This window comes from Capsicum annuum, chromosome 10 (assembly GCF_002878395.1).
Source record: "Capsicum annuum cultivar UCD-10X-F1 chromosome 10, UCD10Xv1.1, whole genome shotgun sequence".
Lineage (NCBI taxonomy): Eukaryota > Viridiplantae > Streptophyta > Magnoliopsida > Solanales > Solanaceae > Capsicum > Capsicum annuum.
Window position 1 is genome coordinate 219,314,936 of NC_061120.1, and position 22,767 is coordinate 219,337,702.

A 22,767-nucleotide genomic window follows, 5' to 3' on the forward strand; every position below is an offset into this window, starting at 1 on the left:
ATTAGCAATTTCGATAATGATTATATATGTATAATTTCCACAAGAAGTAATATTTTAATGACGATTGAACATAGACGTGACATTTCATAAAAACGTCAAAAGGTAACAATTTTAATAACGGATATCTATATAATTCTCACAAAAAGTAATATTTTAAATGATTGAACGTAGACATGGCATTCCACTAAACTGCCAAAAATTTAAAAAAAAAATCAGTAACGACGACATCTGTAGAGTCCTGCAAAAGTAACGTTTTAATGACAATTAAATGTAGATAACAAGTATTGAAAGTTTCATTTGGGAATTTTTTGAAGGAGAAACATGATTGTACATTGTACATGTGACTTACCAATTAATTTTGTCCAAGAATAGGTGCATATACACACAAATTTGTTATTTAACAACTTCAATTTTGACTCGTTTCAAAGATTGTGTTCTCCCCTTAATCAAAGATCAATCAAGATTGCAATAGACTTTTACCTAATTTATTTATTTTTCTAGAAAGACGACCACTACTACTTCAGACTACTTCAAAATCTTAAGCGCTCAGTGAGTGTGCGTATATTCACATAGTAGTTCAGCTGGGCAAATATATGGCACAAAAAAACAATAATAAAAATCGAGGGGGTCATAGAAATATCCACAAAGTTGAGGCGTGTTACAATAAATTTCGTAAAATTTAGGTATATTTCGAACCATTTTCCCTTTATTTTTAGATGGTAACTTATATGACTAAATTATTTATTTTTGATGTAAACATGGTGTGCGAGAAAGTATTTTCTAAAAATTACACAAATACATAATTTATGTTTCCAATATTACAAAAAATCGCAACTCCCTAAACATATTACAAAAATCCCAACATATACACAAAATGCTATGTATATGTGGCTATGTTATGTATATTAATAGGAAGAGGGAGTAAAATAATTTAAAAAATGGGAGAAAGTATAATTACTTTTAAAAAGGTGGTATTTATGTTATTTATACAAGTATTTTTCATATAGCTTTGTGACCATGTTGCTACAAAATGCATGGGCCTGATCAGCCAGGGAATGGGGCTATTTGTGTAATTTGGCCCAAAAAGCCCAATTCACCCTTTAAGAAAGGCTTTTTTGGGGGAAAAATTTTAGAAATAGCAACTGTAGAGTTTTAGTTATAACTTTTGTAGCAACAGTTTTAAAATTATGAAAAATAGCAATATGTATTTTATATTTCAGTAAAAGATTGTTATAAAAATACACGTATAAATAGGGCATCCGTTCCTTATTTAACTCTAATTAGTTAGAGTTAAGTAAGGAATGAAACTATTCCTTATTTGTAGCCACCTTTTATGACTCTTTTAATTTTACCTTAACCATTAAAACACATTAACTTAATTCAAAAAACCTTTTCCATAAACAACAACTCAAAATCAAATTCAAAAAAAAATAAAAATTGGGTGATTCCAATATCATTTGGCAACGTTTCTGAAATTGACGAAATATAATTGAAAAAAAAAATCACGTCATTTACAGGTATGGATAAACAAATATTGAGATTGCTTTTTTTTTTTTTTTTGTAATTGCGAAAATTTGTAGAAATGTAATAACAAGTTTGCTCAACATTCATAAAGTTTAATTTTTTGTAGTGTATTTTAAATTTTCTGGTTTAAAATTTTGTCAGCGATATTTTTTTTGATCAAATTCACTATTTTATTTGTCGTTATGTATTTATAGCGACATAAGTTACAATTTTTATATGTTAAATTTTAAATTTTAAAAGCATATTCAAAAAAAAAAATGAGTAATTGGAATATCGTTGATGAACATCTGTATTTTACGAAGAACAATTGAATAAACAACGCGACAATTACAGGTATGGATAAACAAACTTTAAGATCATATTTATTCAATTAAGAAAATTTTTGGAAACGATAAACAAACTATATTTGATTTGTTATTTTCAAAAAATATAATTGCGAAAAAATCTGAAAATTGTATAACAAAATTGCGTAACAGTCATGGAGTTCAAAAATTGAGATCGTATTTTGAATTTTATCAATTTTTGAAAAAAATATTCTGAGTGATTTTTTTCAAATTCAAAGTTATCATTGTTTATGTAATTTGAAAATTGAGATATAATTATTATGCATTAAATTTGAATTTTAGTCGAGGATAACTACTATTTGAACTTATATTTATTTCCAGATGTATGTATTTATAATATACATATGCACTCTGTTTATATGTTCACTGGCAGTTACATATGTTTTCAGCTGTAAGTATTTAAAATATACATATACAGTATGTTCATGTGTTTAGTGGCAGTTACAAATGTTTCCAGCTGCATGTATTTGTAATATACATATGCAACATGTTTATGTGTTCACTGGAATTTACATATGTTTCCAGTAGTATGTATTTATAAAATACATATGCAGTATGGTTAGACGTTCACTGGCAGTTATGTATGTTTTCAGCAATATGTATTTATAATATACACATACAGTATTTTGTGTCTATAAATCATGTACTCTTATATGTATTTTTTTTCATATGCAGGCCACATAGTTCTATTGGCATATGGTGTACATGATTCTGAAAATGATGCATCTTGAACTTGGTTCTTTGAGATTCTAAAAGAAGAATGAGGTGAAAGAAACTGTCTTGAGAACGTATGTTCTTCTAATTTATCCTCTACCACATAAAGATGACTGGGTAAAACCACAGAAAATATTGGAGGAGGTAGTTTTGCCTCCAAAACACAAGCGACCCTCTGGAAGACCTCCAAAGAAGGATCATAAAAAATCCAGAAAAGATATGTTTGGGAAGAAAAACAAAAATTGTTGTAGTTCATGTGGGCTTAAAGGTCACAATAGACGTTCATATAGGAAATACAACAAATGAAAAGTTTGTTGATGTATTTAGTCAAAAAATAATTGTTGAATTTTTTCATTGAGAATTATGTTTTTCTAAATTTTGAACTTGTTATAGTTTTAATGTTGTATCTATTTTACCGAGCTTGATTAACTTAATTTATTTTGAATATATTTTGTAAGACATATATATATATATATACATATATATATGCATATGCATATCATGAAAAATATATATTCATACTAGTAAAATACATATGCGTTAGTACAACACGTCTGTATATAATAGTAAGGATCCATACGTATTTTTAAAAAAATGTATTTGCATTAGACATAAATACATATGCAAACTGGAATGAACGTATGAATTATTCATAAATATGTATTTAGTCATAATTGGGATGAACATATGTATTTTTCATAACTGAAAAATACATTTGCATTAGTCATAAATGCATATATATATATGGTAAGATCTACATGTATTTAACTGGACAATTATATAGACATATACATTGCAGAAAAATATATATTCAGATAATTATATATACATATGCATATCAGAAAAAAAAATACCTACAGACTTGTAAAATATCTATGCGTTAGTAAAAATACATATGTACATTGGAATGAACATATGTATTATTAATAAATACATATGACTCATAAATCTATATGGACTTGTGCATAACAATACAATAACTACGTATTGTTCAAAAATATATATGCAAATCTGTAAAAAAAAACATATGCATATATAAGCATAAATGAAAAATACATATGCATTAGACATAGATACATATGCAAAAATTGGCTACAACAGAAGTTAATAAAGACATATTTTTAACATTTACATAAACAAACCACCAAATATTCTATTTGAAAAGTTTAAACATCAAAAATCTAAATATATATATAAATTGTAGCATGTATAACATAACGATTTAGTAAAATACATATGCGTTAGTAAAACATGTCTGCATATAAATAACAAGAATACATACATATTTCTGAAAAATGTATTTGGATTAGACTTAAATACATATGCAAATTGGAATGAACATATGTTTTATTCATAAAGATAAAAATACATATATGAACATATTGTCCATAAAATGTAAGATTACAACTAAAAAAATACATATCTATACTGAAATAAATACAAATTTTACAATACTAAATACAAATACATATCTACATTGTAGCAAATACAAATCTTATCAGTACCAAATACAAATACAAATATAAATACAAATCTTATCATTACAGAATACAAATACATATCTATACAGTAAAAATTACATATTATAGAAATCTCGTCAAAATATACTGATCCATCGCTATCACATTATCAAAAAAACCATAAAAACTGGCTAAGACTGGATCTGCAAAATCAGCGAATAAAATTCAACCCCTGTGATTGATTTCGGTTAATACTCGTTGGTAAAATGCCATTATTGTCGCTGCTGATCACCGTCACGGTGCAATTCGCCGGATGGACCCTCCCTCCGTTGAAAATCCACCGAAAAATGCCTTGCAAGAAACAGGCATATACCATGTCCCTAGTCTCCGAACATGACAACAAAGAGGAATGGGAAAGTTACTATTGTGAAAACACCAGGATTTACTTCCTGATATTTTGCAATCATATAATGAACCACAGATTAGAGAATCTCTAAGGAAGTGTAGATACAACAGTACTCCCATCAAAATAGTAAAAAAGCAAAATATTTTTTAGCAAGAGATCACTTGAAAACGACTTCCGCTCATGGTCACGGTAATAAAGATAAGGAAATCATATTAATAGAACAAGAAATGTTGAAAACTGGATGTCATAGCCTATGATGCTGTCTCATGGATAAGCAATTAGAGGAAACCAGTTAAACTCTTCTTTTGTAGGCAACAATAATCTATGTGTTTATCAAAAATATGTTAAACCAGCGAGTCTAATCGAAGCCACCAGCCCATCCATCGCCGGAAGCGGCATTCCTTCACTGGAAAAACACCAAAAAAATCACAAAACACCAAAAAAAAAACAGAAGAAAGCAATACTAAAAAAATTAAAAAAAATAAAAATTATGTGAAAAGATGAGATGCAAATACTATGGAGCACACTGTTTATCAAAAGATTGAGAGATAAAAGTAGAAATTGAAAAAAAAAATAGAAGATGCGGTTAATTAGAGAGAGAGAGAAATGAATATTGCGTGAAAAAAGGGAAAAGGCAAACTGATGGAGAAATACACGCTCCTCTCTAAAAAGAGGGTAAAGTATTGCTACTTTTGCTATAAGTTGTAATTTTTGAATTGTATTTCTATTTATTGTAATTATAGCCTTAAATATACTAGTTTCTGTTATTTTTCCTTTTTTTATTATTTTGGGCTTTCAGTTGTAAGTATTTTGTGGGCTATGAATTGAATGTTGTCAATGGGAACTTTCAAAAAAGGAGGCGTTTTAGCTCAACCACATATACTATTTGTCTTATGGTCATAAAACTTTAAGGGGGCGTTTGGTTGGAAAATAAGTTATTCCGAGATTAGTTATCTCTGAATTTGTTATCCCACCCTAAACACTAAAATTTCAGAATAACTAATCTCGGAATGAGTTATCCCATGCATTTTGTCCCAACCAAACATGAGATAAGCTCCTCTTCTAAATTAATCCAGAGATTAGTTATCTTATCCCCTCTACCAAACGACCCCTACATGTACTCTATGTTTAAATTAAACACACAGTAAACACTGTGGCATTTGAACTAATTGTAAGAGTTATTTTGATCTCTGGTGCTTCCGATGATACGTATTCACAATCATGATGTAGAAATTCATACGTAAACATAGTATCTATTTAGATATGTCTGAATGATCTCTTCTCATAATGAGAACGTATATAATCTTAGTCTAGCCGAGTCTTGTATGAAACGAACTTGTAATCATGAAATCGACTCGATTAATTTACAAATTCATCCAATATCTTCACAGACCCTACATGTATGTTGGATCAATATTGGACAGAAAAATATTTGCTCTTGTCTAATTCATGTTAACAAATTCCATTTATTGCTACCTGCAGTGGTCCTTTTTAGCCCATTAGATTACAGTGTGGATCATTGCATGTATACAGTGGCGGAGTCAGAATTTTCATTAAGCCGGTTCAAAATTGAAATAAGTGAGCACGCGAACTAGCCAAAAGAGGTTCAACATCAACTATATATACATAAAAATAATTTTAACCATATATAAATAGTAAAAAATTTAGCCGAAGAAGGTTCGGATAAACCTCTAACCATAAGGTGGCTCTGCCCCTGCATGTATAGTATGTCCATGAAGAGTCTATTGGTAGGTTAAAATTAATGTTGGTTGGCATGCATGTTGTAATTTTTGGCAAATTGTGAAGCATACAAGATGAAGTAATTGACAACCTTTATAAAAAAACTACATCATATATTAGTGAAAATTCTGATTCCGATTTGGATGTGAAATGATTCGTATAACTTCATTTTAGTAGCAAACTTGCAAAGCTTTAACTACGCGCAACTACTAAAAGCAAGCGAATTTCAGAGGGATGTCCACAGGAAATATGAGATTTTTGATGGAAAGTCCGTTGAAAGGTCTTCCAACGAGCCAATTTCTGACGAAGCTCCCCCAGAAATTTCCAAAAAAAAGTTGAGTGTGAATGATAAAAATTATTAAACAAAAAAAACGAGTAAATTTCCTAGGGGCGTGATGTAAAAACTTTATAAGAAGTCGGATTTTCTCATGGTACGCAACTCCTTTAGTCATCACAAAAAGTAGGATTTCATGACATTTCATAAAACTCGTTACAAAAAAGCACTTCCTGATTTTAGTAACGATAATATCTATATAGTTCCACAAAGAGTAATATTGCGCGTAGATCGTCACAAACATGCTTATACTGTTATACACATATTAGTATACATATGTTATGTAGTATACATATGACTTGCAATTAATTTCTTCCAAGAACTAAAGAGTATATACACATAAATTTGTTTATTTAAACAACTTCAATTTTGACTTTCTTCAACGATTGTGTTCTCCAGTCAATCAAGATTGCAATTAGACTTTGACATAATTTATTTATTTTTCTATAAATTGAAATACAACCATTGGGCTACAGAATTAGTCAATAAACTTTTTTTTTTTTTTTTTGAGTAGCGAGGATAGAGTCAATAAACTAACTAGATGGGAATCATTCAATTATTATAATATTATTTAAGATATTTCTTCTTCTTCTTCTTTTTTCTGGTGGGTGTGGGGGGGGGGGGGTGGGGGGGAGGGGGTGTATAAAAAGAGGAAAGAAGATTATATAGCATGCCAATTTTGACTTAATGACCAAATTAAGCAGCTAAAATATATGAAATTATTAAGTTACTTTAATCACCAAATTAATCTACATATAAAACCAACTATACTTGTTTAACAAGAAATTAAAAAATTAACGCACACTAAACTCATTATTTATACCTTAACTTTATTTTTAATTAAAGATACACTTCTTTTTTTTCTCATGCGATTTTCGACAGCAACATTAAAATATCATGTATTAGATCCTCTAAATAGATTAATATATATATATATATATATTTCTAACACGAGTTTTTATTTGATTAAGGTGGATTAATCTTATCCCTTCCATCACAATTCTCAATGATTTATCGCCACTAGAATCAAGATTCGAACTAAAGTAAAATAATTTTAAAAATAGTAAAATGATTCATAGTCCAATTCATGTGGACTAGAGTCAACAAAATATCACTTTTTGTTGTATATTTATTATTATGTGTATTATTTTAATATTTAGAAATCATAATTGAAATATTGTATGCAAAGTCAAATCACCCAAGTTTGACCAATTCAATACAACTTACATCATACGGCACGAAATAACTAAAGTACCCTTTCACTTTTAAAAAATGACAATCACAAAAATATAGTAATTATTAATAATTAGAGTTAAAAAAAACAGTTTTTTTTTATATTTAAAATAGTTTAACTATCATTTGCTTCATTTATCTTTATGACGTACTTTTATAACAATACAATTATATTAACGCGCTTAAAATTACAACTTCTAAAATATTTTTAATAAGTGACAAAAGTCATAACTTTCGTATAAAATGAAACGCATAAAGTAATTATATACAAATAAAATTATTTTAAAAAATATTAGACCCCCAATTAATTGGGAATCAAATATGATAGGACAAAAAAGCCTAATAAGCTAATAAAAGTTGGAGAAATTTATTATATTTTATACTATTAACATAATGAGAGTAGGTAACAGAAATTTGGACTTTTATAAGAATATGTTATTATGCTTATACCAACTAAAAATGAAGTTTATTTAAAAAATAAAGCAAAAAAAAAGATCATTTCTTTCCTTCTTCAAAAGATGAAGTAATATTATGATTTATCCCACGAGTAAATAATTTATAATAATTTTGTTCTCAATACACAAACAAAATGATCTCTAAAGTATGTAATTTTAAAAGGGGACAAAATAACTTTTTTGGTATAATAAAATAATACATATGTATATGCATCAATTTTCTTAATACATGTTATTTTTCTCTTTACGAATTGTTATTGCTGCTTTTTTTTTTCTTCATTATTTTATATATATTTTCTTCACTACTGTTTTTCTTTTCTTACTGATTTTCATATGTTTTATTTATATCGAAAGTCTATCGGAATAACCTGTCTATCTTCACAAGTTAAGAATAAAATTATATCAATAGGGACGGATTTATAGTCAATATTATGATGCTCTAGTACCCGTTTAATTTCAACAAAAAATAGATATAATTATATTATAAAATGCATAAAAATTTGTACGAGATATAAAAAAGCACCCAATAAGTCAAGAAGATAACCGATTGTTTTAATTTACAGACGAAACCTTAAAATTTTGAATTTCAATGTGTGTGTTCAAATTTTTCGAGCATCCACAATACCAAAATTCTGGATCTGTCAACATCTCTAAACTGCACTTATCGACATAACCTTCTTATCTGCACAAGATAAAAATAAGACTTACATATACACTATCCTGTTCAGATTTTACTTATCAAGTTATACTGAATATATTATTATTTATTATTATTAATAGTAGAAATGTTAGTGCACCAAACGGCGGTTTAATAGATACCCTGTGATTCCCATCTAATTGAGGAATATTAAAGTGAATATTTCTCCAAAATAAAAGGCAACATACTTTACTACTACTACTATTAATAGGAACTTTTAATAGTCTCTTCTAGAAGTGGATATAATTGTCAACATGAATTTTGCTACACTCATTTATTTTGTTTGGAATTTAATTTGTTCATTGAAATTAAAATTTCTATTTTAGGTTCTTTTTTCATTATTTCAACCCTTGGATATGACTTCTAGATGGAGAGAAACAAAAAAAAATGCTACAATTTTGTCCAAGTATGACCACAACAAAAGACTTTAACTTTATAAGAAATTAAATTATGAAAGAAAAAAAAATGATAATTTTAAAATTTTGTTTAGGTATGGTTTGATTTAAAATTAAGAGATTATAATTTCAAAATTAAACTCAAGATTAGTCTATCTCACGTTTTGTAGGATCTTTTATTTTGAGATTAGCAATAACACATTTGCTAGCTCGTTAGAGTTACATAAGTATTAGTAACACATAAATTAGGTATGAGAAAATTTATATATTATTTTATGTAGGTTTGAATTTGTCGATTTTAGTTATTCATGTATTAGTTATTTCACATTTTTTTTTTGTATAAAATAATATAGAGTTCACAATAAAATTTTGCATGTACTAGTTATGTCAGAGGCGGATCCAAGATCCGAACTTACCGGGTGCCAAGTAATTCAATTGGATTATTCATCTTTTTGGTCTATAGGACAATTAACAAATCAATCAATAATAAAAGAACAATAATAAAATGACCAAACTTAAAACTTTTAATAATATTACTAATATCATAATATCCATAATTCATTACAATTGCCCACGACGAGTTTTCATATTCTAAAAATGATCAACGATAACATCATTACTTACATTTGCAAATACATCACGCTCTATGTAACATACTAAAACAATCATTTAAATATTGATCCCCAATACTATTTCGCACTTCATTTTTTATGTGTTTCATGGAAGAGAATGCTCTTTTAACAGTTGCCGTAGCGCGGGTAAAATTAAAATCAACTTCACAAGTAAATAAACAAGTGAATAAGTCTCCACAAGATTTGCCTCAACTAATGCCTTTGCCAAATCATGAATTCCTTGCAAGTTGGAGAACTTGGCATTACCACCTCGCATATAAATTATGAAGGTATCAAGTTGGTAACTCAAATCTCGAAGCTTTCCATCATCAAACTCATTTGGATAACACTTTGCTAAAGCCATGATTCTATCTTTGTCAAAGTTATAAAAAGAATTGACAGGATTTAAGCTACCCATCCCAAGAAGCAAATCACTACTCACTACATCAAACGCTCATTAAGCTCTTGAAGTTGCACATCAATGACCGCACAAAAGATTTTAACACGCAAGTGGTACGAATAACAAACATCTAAACACTTACGCTTTGACTTTCCGGGAAAATAAGGCTCATCTAATTTGGGAATCAAGATATCATGTGAATCACAAAATGAAGAAATATCATTCAACAAAGATCCCCACCCATTCTCTCTCATATCTTGCAATCTTTTCGTTGAGATGTTAAGAAACTCCACGGCATTAACAATATCTTGATCTTTTTTTTTATAAAATCTTGCTCAACTCATTTGACATGGCCAACACTTTCAACATCAAGTGAAGCATAAAAACAAATTTGAATGTTCTAACCTTTGTCAAAAGATATTCCGCTTGATTTCTATCACTTGAAGTAGAACCTTCAATTTCAATCACTCCAAGCACATGAACAATGAATGAAAAAATAATAATGTTTTGAAATGTGATCCCCAACGAATATCACCCGGTCTTTGAAGACCACGCTCTTGATTTAATCCTTGTCCGGTATGAGCTTCACCGGACTCAAGTAATTACTTCAACTTTTCGGCTTGGTGATGACGAAGTAAATCTCGACGTTTAAAAGATCCTCCAATAACATTCAACACATTAGTAACATGATAAAAAAAGTCTTCAACTTCCACATGTTTTTTAGCAATAGCTACAAGTGTTAGTTGCAATTGATGTGCAAAACAATGAATATAGTACGCCGAAGGATTATCTTTCATAATAAAGTTTTGAAACCATTTATCTCTCCCTTCATATTACTAGCTCCATCATAACCTTGCCCACGTATTTTGGATGGACCGAGTGAATGATCGGCAAGCAAAGAATAAATTTCTTTCTTCAATGAGCAAGCCGATGTATTACTAACATGGACAAGACCGATAAATCGTTCCACTACTTCACCCTTTTTATCAACATATCTCAAAACAAGAGCCATTTGTTCTTTGTGTGAGATGTCTTTGGATTCATCAACTAATATACCAAAATAATCTCCATTCAAGTCCGCAATTATAACTTTCAATGTTTCTTTAGCACAAGCATCGACAATATCCTTTTGGATCATAGGACAAGTCAAAGTATCATTTTGAAGAGCTTTTTCTAATATCACTTTCCCACATCGGGATTGTTGTCTCCATGCCACCACAAAAATCCTAAAAAGTAGCCTTGATTACTTGAAGATTCACTTTCGTCATGACCTCAAAAAGGCAATCCATAATACAAAAGAAGTCTTGCTACATTAATTGAAGCTTCCAAACGCATTCGGTACTCACTTTTTGACTTTTCAGAATGTTTGTCAAGAACAACTTGAATTGATTAACGACGATTTGATAAATTTAGCATCTTATTGTAACATTTGTGGTGAACACTATTAACTTTACCGACATGCAAACGAAATCTTTCAAGAGTCTTATTCCAATCCCTAAAACCCTTCGATGCATAAAAATCACCTATAGTTTCATGAACAAATTCATTTTTGAATAAATAATAACAAAGACAATATGCGACATCTTTCTTCACACTATACTCCAACCAAGTCGAATGTGAACCTTTAAACCAATTTGAAGCAAATTGACACATTCGACCTCCTATTTCACTTGAAGGATATGGTTTCAAGATAGGTTGACAAGACCTTTTTTCAATATAATATTTCCTCACTTCATCTCGTATTCGAGGATCATAAATCAGAAATAGGTCTTCTTTCTCCCGGATCGGCTTTAAGTGAACCCAAATCGAGGTCAGTTATAAGACAAGAACGATTGACATTGACATTACTAGAACTAGATTGAGAATAATTAACCTTCTTGAAAAAAATTCTCCATCTCAATTCACAAAATCAGAACACTTTCTCCTAAATCAAGATAATTTCAAATTTGGATTTCTAGATTCAAGAAAGAGAAACAAAATAATTTTTCAAAATAACTTACAAAGAGAGCAAGCAACAAGCAAGAGTGCAGAGAGAAAGAGCAACCAGCAGCAGCAAAGCTCAAGAACATAGATGTTTTGATTTGGTCCATTCCTTTGGAAATAGGGTTTTTGTTTTAATTTTAATGAAAGATAAGTACCTTTTAAATAATTAAATTAAAAAAAATGGTCAAAAAATAAGATTACTTTTATACAAAATTGGTAATAGTGTGGCTTTGTGCGGATGCGTCCTATTTAATTGAGAATTATTACGCCTGTTGGTTTGCTGCCAAAATGATTTTTAAAAAACAAATATTGCTGGCCAAGTTCGAACACGCGACCTTGGGTCTACAAGTGTAACACTTTGCCAATTGCATTAGACAATACTCTATTATTTTGGGTGTCATGTTTAATATTTAACTATATCTCTCTCTATATACAGCTATATATATAGAGTTTCCGTTGAAGTTTGCGGATGGCGTGCCACTCCCACAGGCCTTAATAGATCTGCTCCTGAGTTATGTAGCTTTCTAATCGCAAATCAAATGTCTCTTCAATTTTTACATGAATAACTTGTATTTAAATCAGCTATCAAATACGATATAACTTAAGCACAATTCGATATATACTTTGCATAATTCACCTCCAAACCAACTAACAAGCGATCCTTGAATCACCAACTAAACAAAAGGCAGCTCAGTGCAATAAACCTCCCGCTATGCGCGGTCCGAGGAAGGGTCGAACTATAATAATTCATTGTATGCAATCTTATCCCACATTTTTATAAGATGTTGTTTTCATGACTTGAACTCGTGACCTCTAGATCATACATCAATAACTTTTACCAGTTACGCTAAGACTTCCCTTGGGAATCACCAACCAAACAAAAGGCAGCTCGATGCAATAAATCTTCCGCTATGCGCAGTTTGAGTAAGGGCCGAACCACATTAATTTATTGTACGCAATTTTACCCCACATTTTTACAAGATGTTGTTTTCACGACTTAAACTCGTGACCTCCAAGTCATATGTCAACAACTTTTACCATTTACTCTAAGACCAACCTTCGGAATCACCAACCAAACAAATGACAACTCGATACAATAAATCTTTCGCCATGCGCGATCCGAGAAAAGGCCGAACCACAACAACGTAACTTACCTTATATCATATTTTTACAAGATATTGTTTTTACGACTTGAACTCGTGACCTCCAGGTTAGATGTCAACAACTTCTGCCAGTTACTCTACGACTTCCCTTCGAAATCACCAACCAAACAATCCCTAAGAAATTAAACATTATTGGAGGGAGAGGGTTGGGGTGGGGGTGGGGGTGGTGGGATAGGACTCGTGGTGATGACAAAAGAAAACAAGATGGAGTACTTTTTGTAAACAAATTATTACTAGCCAATACTTTTTCACCAACATGCATTTGTTACAAATAATGACATTTTTTTAAAAATAAACAAAACATATACTTAGTACTTTTTTTATTTTTTTATTTTTTTATTTTTCAAAACCAAACCATTTTGTTTATTCCAATTGGTTCTTGATTTGGACAATTTGGGAAAAACAAGAAGTGGTCAAAAAATACACACACATTCACATTAGAAGTGTTTGAAGCAACAACGTGCATAGTTAGGGAAGTTTCCATGAAACTAATTTTGACCTTTGCTCTCTCTCTCTCTCTTCTCTTGTTTCTATAATTTAGCCTTGTTCACATATTAATTTTCTGTTCAAGATCCTCTTTTTAATCTACAAATACTTTGATTTTTCAATTGTTGTACAAAAACCTCAGGGTTTGTTGTTCCTTTTATTGGGTTTTTGTGAGATCTATGATTTTTCTTAGGTAGTATTTTGGTGTTTTTGAGGATTTAAAGGGACCCCACTTGCTTGTTTTCTTGATTTTTTGTGTAAAAATTGGATCTTGGTTGAAGTTTTTGAGGATTTAAGGGAACCCAACTTGCTTGGTTTTCTTGATTTATGTGTTCGTTTTTGGAGAAGTTGGATCTTGATTGAAGTTTGACTTAGTGTAAAGTTGCAATCTTGAGATACCCTTTTGGCGTTGGAGGTTAATTGAGTGAAAAATTTGGTGTTTTAGCTGTGAAAGTTGAGGTTTTGTTGTGTGGATTTGTTGGGGAAAGGTAAAATTTTGAGACCCTTTTTGTTTTAGCTGAAAAATTGGATCTTGGTTGAAGTTTGAGTAGTGTAAAGTTGCAATCTTGAAAGAGACTTTTGAGGTTAATAGAGTGGAAATTGGTGATTTAGCTGTGAAAGTTGAGATTTTGTTGTGTTGATTTAGTGGGGAAAGGTAAGATTTTTTTGACCCTTTTAGTTTGAGGTGAAAATTGGATTTTTACCTGTGAGAATTGAAGCTTTTTGTTGTGTTAGTTTGGTGGGAAAGTTAAGATCTTGAGACCCTTTTAGCTGAAAGTTTTGAGGTACTTGGGTTTTGAAGATCTGGTTCAATGGGTAATTGTTGTGCAGTACCAAAAACTTCAGACACAGAGGAGAAGAAAAGGGGGAAAAATAAGCCAAATCCATTTTCTGTTGATTATGCTCATGGGAACGGACACAAGTCCTATGTGTTGGATAATCCAACCGGCTGTGATATCGAGGCAACGTATGAGCTAGGGCGTGAGCTTGGGAGAGGTGAATTTGGGGTTACGTATTTGTCTACCGACAAAGCAACTGGAGATGTATATGCTTGTAAATCGATATCCAAGAAGAAACTTAGGACTCGAGTGGATATCGAGGATGTAAGGAGAGAAGTTGAGATCATGAAGCATTTGCCTAAGCATCCTAATATTGTCACCTTAAAGGATACTTATGAGGATGATAATGCAGTACATATAGTTATGGAGCTGTGTGAGGGCGGTGAGCTATTTGATCGGATTGTTGCGAGGGGGCATTATACTGAGAGGGCAGCAGCTGCTGTGACTCGCACAATTGTTGAAGTGATTCAGGTGAAGATTTGTGTTTTCCTGTTTTTAATGCTGTGCTGTTCCTTAGTTATTTAATGATCTACTCTTAACAGTGTTATTTAGATTTGAAATTTTTGTTAGTAAAGTAGAATGGGAGAATTATCGCAGCAGCTTAATGAATTGCCATGATTGCTTAATATACTTTAGGGTAGTAATGATATAAGAATGTGTTTAGTCATGTAATGAATGAAAAAGACTTTGTCGTGCTAAGTAGATCGCTTTCTGTAAAGCGAACTAGCCTGTTGGCAATTAGGATTCGTAAAATTAACAAAGGAGTGAGATAGCTTGGTCCGTTCCTCATTTTGTGGTAGATCTTTTTTGAACTCCTATCAAGTAAGCTCCAAAGTTATTATTTCTCAGTCGGTTGCACGGTGTGACATGCTACATTGTCCAACTCAAAAGTTGGGGAAAATGATCTGTGGAGTAATTGGTGTATGCTTTCTTTGCACCATTTCTCTCGGAGATCTGTAAAAGGAAAGACATTAACTGCTTGACCAGATGCAAATTTACCAATATTTTGACTTGTATCTAAACATGGCTGGTTAGTTATTATTCGATATTCACTTCTTTTTTGGGTTACAGATGTGCCATAAGCACGGAGTCATGCATCGTGACCTCAAACCTGAAAACTTCTTGTTTGAAAACAAGAAAGAGACAGCACCATTGAAGGCAATTGATTTTGGTCTCTCAGTATTCTTTAAGCCTGGTAAATTTCCTAATATTTATGTCTTGCTGCATTTGTATAATTGAACATTATATTCATTGGTTAGCTTGTCATGTTGGTTTTATAGGTGAAAGATTTAACGAAATTGTGGGAAGTCCATACTACATGGCACCCGAGGTGCTGAAGAGAGATTATGGTCCAGAAGTAGATGTATGGAGTGCTGGAGTAATTCTCTACATCTTGCTGTGTGGTGTTCCACCATTTTGGGCAGGTTAGTGTCCTTACCCTCGAAGGGTAAGTTTTTGGCGATTCACATTGCAAAATGTCTTGCATGTTGCTGTTCTACTGCTAGACGGATCGATAAATTCTCCAACCAAAGGGCAGCCTTCATCTTATTCTTGTCTCTCTTTCCACTCCATATTTCAGTATTATTACCACCACTCTTTTTTTCTGGGGCGGGGGCACTTAAGGGGACTTATTATTCCTTGACGATTCTGTTAGGCAAAATTGTTGAAACAGAATGCCCAAAAATTGTTAAATCTTAGAAAGAAGAATGCTCTTTTACTGTCAATTCAAGAACATAAAGGAAATCTATTTCAGCAGACTATTTTTGGTGATTTTGTACTTCACCAGAATATTTGGTGATGCCTTCTTGCTAATTTTATTTATCGAGGGAAAATAATTCTTGCACACCTACAATCTTGTCTCTAGGAGCGTCTTTCACAAAATGAGATTCGTAGAGTAAAAGAGACAACTTTTTGTAGTGATGATTATATGGAGTAATATTTTTGTGTATTGCAGTTGTTCTTCTTTTCAAAATTTTTTGACCGGGATACATGGTATTTACCCATTGAAAATGACTTGGTGAAATGCATCTTGACTTCCTCCGATTTATCCAACTTTGACCGTTGCCCTATTAAATTGATACTCTAAACCTCCCAAATAGCCTGCTCCAATTTTATTGCAATCTCAAATAAGCATTGCTGGTAAAAAGAATTTTCTCACTGCAGTTTCTTTTGGTATATTAATTGGCGCCTCCTAATAATCTGTTTCCAAGCAAACTGTGTTTGGCAAATCAATTATACTATCTCCTTTAGTTTATACTCCATAATAACCGTCGGAAAGAAGAATGTCATCTAGCTGCTGTAGTATTTTATCAGTCAACTGTTAAATGCTCGTACCGATTTTGTTATGGTCAGGATGGTGTTTAATATAATTTGTTTTTCTATCATTGTAGAAACTGAACAAGGAGTTGCTCAAGCGATCATTCGTTCTGTTGTGAATTTCAAAAGAGACCCTTGGCCTAAGGTCTCCGACAATGCAAAAGACCTTGTGAAGAGGATGCTTAACCCTGATCCTAGCAAGAGGCTTACTGCTCAAGAAGTTCTAGGTAAAGCACTGGCCTAAAAGAGTTCTCTTCATTTATTTCATAAGCCGTGTTAAAATTCATTACTTCTCGTCAAAGCTTAACTTAGCATTTTTGCTTTACTTCTTATAGATCATCCCTGGATACAAAATGCAAAGAAGAATCCAAATGTTTCTTTGGGTGAAACAGTGAAAGCAAGGCTCAAGCAATTTTCTATGATGAACAAGCTAAAGAAAAGAGCTTTAAGGGTGCGCATCAAACTCTTTGTAAAATGAGGAAGCGATTGATGTTTCTTCTTTTCTTTCCTTCTTTACTGTGAATGTTTTTCTTGTAACAGCTGCTAGTCTTGGTTTGAATTTTCTTCAATAAATTGCCTTTCTACCTGACAGGTGATTGCTGAGCATTTGACTGTGGACGAAGTGGCTGGAATAAAGGAGGGATTCCAGTTGATGGATATAGGTAACAAAGGGAAGATTGACATTAACGAGTTGAGAGTGGGGTTGCAGAAACTTGGCCATCAAATTCCCGAATCTGATGTGCAAATTCTTATGGATGTTGTAAGTATTGAATTCTGTGCGTTGTATTTGACTTGTAGTCCTCTTTTATTACCTAGTTGAATACTTGAATCATCTCAAAACAATAAAATAGACGAATAATTTAATATTTTACTGCTGCTGTTAGTTCAATTTGATAACTCCTCCATGCGCCCTTGCAAGCATCTGGATCTTAGTTAAAGGTGACTCGTATAACCACATAACAATATTAACTGAGGCATTGTAATGTTACTTGGGAGGAGCACAGGAAACTAATCTGTGGTAATTTCACAGGGTGATGTTGATAAAGATGGATTTTTGGACTACGGGGAGTTTGTAGCAATTTCAGTCCACTTAAGAAAGATGGCAAATGAGGAGCACCTGAAGGCGGCGTTTGAATTTTTTGATAAGAACCAAAACGGATATATAGAGATTGACGAGTTAAGGGAGGCTTTAGATGACGAGATTGAAACCAACAGCGAAGAAGTTATCAATGCTATTATGCAAGATGTAGACACTGACAAGGTCAGTAATGAATACTTCTATTTTGTGTGTTTTATGATCTGTTTCCTCGTGTATTTTTCTGACGTCGTCATGCATAATTATGTGCTTACGTTTCATCCTCTTGCAGGATGGACGGATAAGTTACGATGAGTTCTCTGCAATGATGAAAGCTGGCACAGATTGGAGGAAGGCGTCAAGACAGTATTCACGAGAGCGATATAATAGTCTCAGCTTGAAACTAATGAAGGATGGATCCTTACAAAGCTAGTTAAGCAAAGCCAGATTTATGACATCTTGAAGAGTAAAACTCACCTTTTGGCTTTCCAAATTCTTCTCTTCTTTCCCGTTCAACTATCATTCCGCCTTTATTTTTTCCGTTTATGTGATTTTTCTTCCGGAGGGGTTGGATAACTACCAGGTCCCCCAACATTCATGTGTTCATTTTGTTGTAATCATGTTGTGTTTTTTCTTTCTTTTTCGTCTTGGACGATCTGAGGGAATATGGTGAAGGATTAGCAAAGGTGATTATTGTGGTTGTATATAGGTTGGCAAGTATGCTTCAATTATTCAGTTATGGAGTCTTACTATTTAATGATAACGCCATTTCAGATTCAAAATTGTACTCTTCATTCAGTCTTCTAACTTTTAACTTATCTTTGATTGAATATGACAGTTTCTGAGCATGTTTTACAGTTAAAGTGTTGTGTACACATACATTTGAGTTGGGATAATAGAAACTTGTGATACCAATGGAAACAAGAAGATTCCTTAACAAATTGTGTTTTTTCTGACTATACAAAGTGAGAATTAACAATAGCCTAGTGTCAACTGCTTGCTAATCAAACAAATCAGATGCCCAACTGAGGTCTGCTGCAATAAAATCATCAGTATTGAATAATCCCTCCATTGCTTCAAGATTCTGCACTTGCTCCTCGCAACACAATGACCACTGATCAGACACAAGTGCAGCAGCATCAGTGTTTCCTTCATTAAGTGCCATACAAGTACTTCCAATCTGATAATCATATCCAGATTCATCAATGCATATAGGCAACTGGGGCTGTGTTCCACTATCGTTCTGCAGATCAGCCAATGTTGATGAAAAATTAGCCCCTGTATAGTCCTGAAAATTTGTTGCCCCTTCCTCCGAATAACTTGTAACATCGTCATTATGATACTGAGCAAGAGGCACTGCTTCTTCAATATTGTTCTCTTGGACAACGTTCACTTGTTCACTGTTTTGGTTTTGTTGCAACTGAAAGGTGTTGTGTTCAGATAATCCCTCCACTGGGAAGCACTCGTTGCTGTTTATAACTAACGGGGCTGTTGGCTGAGCAAAAGTAATAGACGCTGCCTCTTCACAACATGTTGACACAAACATGGCAGCATCAGTAGTTTCTTCATTAAGTACCATACAAGTACTTTCTTGAGCCATAGGACACGTGACGATCTGCTGAGGATGTTGATAATCATATCTAGATTCTTCATTATAGATAGGTAATTGGGGCTGTGTTTCATTATTGTTCATCATTAGATCAACAGATATCTCCCATGGCTTCTGATTCCCATAAAGATCTTCGAATCGAATTTGAGTAGATAACGAATAAGCTCTTCATCCCTAGGATGAAACCTGATTCCCAATAATCCCACTACTGAACTTTTGAAGAAATTAAGCTGCAAAATAGATGTTAAGAAGAAACTTTTTATGTGACTGCTAGGGCTGTTAATATACTAAAATTTGTCTATTTATAAGTAAGGGTTAGGGACTTTGCTTAAGGCGGGAACGAACTAACTAACTAACCCTAAATCAACCTAATTAAACAATTATTAGGAAAAGGGGTATTTTTTTCATGTATTTTCAAACACCTATTAGGTAATTAAGTTAACTACGATAAATAAATTACTCAACCATTTTAGGTGATTTTTGACATGAAAAATTTTATTTTAAGCCAAATATTTAAGAAATATAATGTTACTCATTTTAACCATTTTTATAATTAAAAACTGTCAACTATGAAATAATATAGTAGCTATTTTAGAGTGATCATATCATATTTTCATTTGTTGTATACGAATTTTGAAAGGCGCATATTATAGAGAAGAGAAGAAAAAACTTTTCGTCTATTTTACTCAAAAGATAGAAAGATTTGTTCAATTGGTGAATGTGATAATGTGAAAGATGTTTTATTTATAAAATTTAATCTATACAAATTTATTTTCATTTTGAATAGTATTAGTCGATTGTTGTATGATTTTTGTCATATAAGGGAGTTAATTAAGTGTCGTAAAAGTGTCTGATGCTTGTTCTGATTGATATGAGCACCTGAACACATGACAAAGTGATTCGATTAGACACATTCAAAACTTTTGTATGTATTCTCGAGCGTCTTTAAGGTAGTTAAATACAGTATATATGTCATCTCCTTTAATCACATACATCAGTCTCAATTGGAACAAACCAGAGGTTCTACGGCTTACTTATCGACGTTCTGTGCACTTAAACACACACAAAAGTCATGTTCAAGTGCTCAAATGGAACAAACCGTAATTCAAGTGTCTAAATGAAATTTACTGTCGCAAACAGAAGTATGCACTTCATATTGTAGTTTTAACATAAGTTATGTACAGATAATGAAGCTTGAATCAGCTTCCAAATTGATCAATATACACACAAATTGACATGTTTCTTTAGCACACTTACATAAAAAAGCGCAGCCCGGTGCACTGAAGCTACCGCTATGCGCAGTGTCCGGGTAAGGGCCCCACTACAAGGGTGTATTGTACGCAGCCTTACCTTGCATTTCTGCAAGAGGCTATTTCCAAAGCTTGAACCCGTGACCTCCTGGTCACATGGCAGCAACTTTACAGGTTACTCCAAATTTACAAATTGACATGTTTCTTTAGCATATTTACATAATCAAGTGAAATAATAAATAGTATGCCTTTGTTTTGGCTATACATTAATGTATAATATACTTAAACAGTTGGATAAGAAGCATCCATGGCAATCCCACATAGTCCTTGTTTAGCATCAATGTCCCTTTCCATCCTTATGTATCCGTTTTCGCCCCAACTAGTACTCCATGAGTTCTTGATCAACCAGTATTTAGTCCCGTCTACAGCTTTTCCGTATCCAATTGCTGTAACGCCATGATCTAATACAGTTCCACATGCGCCTGTAAAAACTCCACTCGAGTAGAATTGGAACGAGAAGTCACTAGCATCGATGGACTCTGAAACAGACTGATTTGCCACAGCGTTGAGTAGTGCTTTCTCGTTGTTTGCAGGTACCTTTAACCTTTTCGTAGCCTTTGATATCAGCTGCAGAAGAAGATTCCTTTTTCGTGTTGCAACTTCCATCAGCAGCTTTGTATGGATATGTTTTTTCAGTCGCTGCGCCTTCAAACCCGTCCTCCATGTAACCACCTTCACATCCTTGATCATCACGCGTTCTGTCACAGTCCACCAGCTCTTGTTCTGATAGCGAGATCAACTTTCCTGTCGAGAGTTTGGTGATCCCCTCTGTTGCTGCTATCGCAGAAAATGCCCAACAACTCCCTATTTTCAATAGAAATGTTAAAGAGTAGAACACGAAAACCAATAGTAAGTCCTTCAAGAAGAGTTAAAGTTATATACACTGAAGGTCACGTATAAATTAATTACTTCTAGTAACTTTCTATGACAAGCGTACGTGCTTTATGCCAAATACATGGATAACGTGAAGAATCTTTACACTGTCAGCGTATATAACTTAGACCGAGCGTTTTAAGGTGAAAGACTTACCACATTGTCCTTGATCCTTGATAGGTGTGACTGCACCTTTTGTTCTCCAATCCATAGTTGTTGGAACTGCAGTAACATTTTCGTATTTGAATGAGGTAATCTTCGGTTCACAGAATGGAATCTTCAAACCATTTCGTGCAGCTCTAAATTCCTCGTTAGTTAAATCTGCAAATGCATTGATTCCCAACTTATAAGGTTGGTTTGCTGCATCATTGAAAGCTTCGATACGCTCTACATTCTCCTTGAATATCTTGTAACGACTCTGTTTTTCAGCATTGTTTCTGTATACACGTCCATATTCAATCATCCATTGCTCGTATTTTTGCATCATGGATTCTTCAGGAAGCGTACGTGCTGTAGTTTGAGACGCCCATATTCCAAGAATCGCCAAAACAAGAACTAGAAACTTCATATCAAGTAATGCAGCCATAATGAAAAGATTAAACAGAAACTTTCAACTAAGAGAAATATTGTAAGATGAAGGCAATTAATGGTGTATATATTTCTTTAGAGATATATATTAGTATATATAGATTCTTGAATATGAAAAAAGTTTTATTACTAGTTTTTATCAGTTTGCCTTAACAAATATTGTGATTTGGACTAATTGGTTCTTTGCCGTGGATGCTAATTTGTTTAGTAAT

General features: G+C 32.5%; 2 protein-coding genes, 1 long non-coding RNA gene and 1 pseudogene across 3 annotated transcripts; 2 read left to right on the forward strand and 2 right to left on the reverse strand.

Annotated features, from left to right (window-relative positions):
• Positions 1–1,312: 1,312 nt before the first annotated feature.
• Positions 1,313–2,961, forward strand: LOC107845175. Its single transcript, XR_001666736.2, has 2 exons — positions 1,313–1,517; positions 2,544–2,961. It is a non-coding gene; the product is annotated as an uncharacterized LOC107845175 (long non-coding RNA).
• Positions 2,962–4,781: 1,820 nt separating this feature from the next.
• Positions 4,782–12,403, reverse strand: LOC124887906. Its single transcript, XM_047397835.1, has 7 exons — positions 12,314–12,403; positions 11,151–11,439; positions 10,920–11,043; positions 10,456–10,577; positions 10,122–10,354; positions 9,719–9,759; positions 4,782–4,854 (listed from the first exon to the last, which is right to left on the reverse strand). The coding sequence occupies exons 1-7, from the start codon at positions 12,401–12,403 to the stop codon at positions 4,782–4,784; spliced, it is 972 nt and encodes a 323-aa protein (XP_047253791.1).
• Positions 12,404–14,309: 1,906 nt separating this feature from the next.
• Positions 14,310–18,997, forward strand: LOC107843919 (calcium-dependent protein kinase 32-like). The gene is given in 8 exon segments (NM_001324615.1): positions 14,310–15,255; positions 15,856–15,979; positions 16,065–16,208; positions 17,175–17,327; positions 17,436–17,551; positions 17,693–17,860; positions 18,131–18,361; positions 18,468–18,997. Coding segments are annotated over 8 exon segments (1,575 nt in total). The 5' UTR covers positions 14,310–14,757; the 3' UTR covers positions 18,609–18,997.
• Positions 18,998–20,143: 1,146 nt separating this feature from the next.
• LOC107843920 lies at positions 20,144–22,553 on the reverse strand (annotated as a pseudogene).
• Positions 22,554–22,767: the final 214 nt, after the last annotated feature.

What these genes read in the sequence shown, in the direction of transcription:
- LOC124887906 (XM_047397835.1), bottom strand. Translation starts at nt 12,403, where the DNA reads ATGGACCAAATCAAAACATCTATGTTCTTGAGCTTTGCTGCTGCTGGT. An exon ending in GCTTGTTGCTTGCTCTCTTT is followed by an intron (nt 11,440 to 12,313) that starts GTAAGTTATTTT and finishes ATGATCCAAAAG; the next exon opens with GATATTGTCGATGCTTGTGC. An exon ending in TTTTCCCGGAAAGTCAAAGC is followed by an intron (nt 10,355 to 10,455) that starts GTAAGTGTTTAG and finishes CGTTTGATGTAG; the next exon opens with TGAGTAGTGATTTGCTTCTT.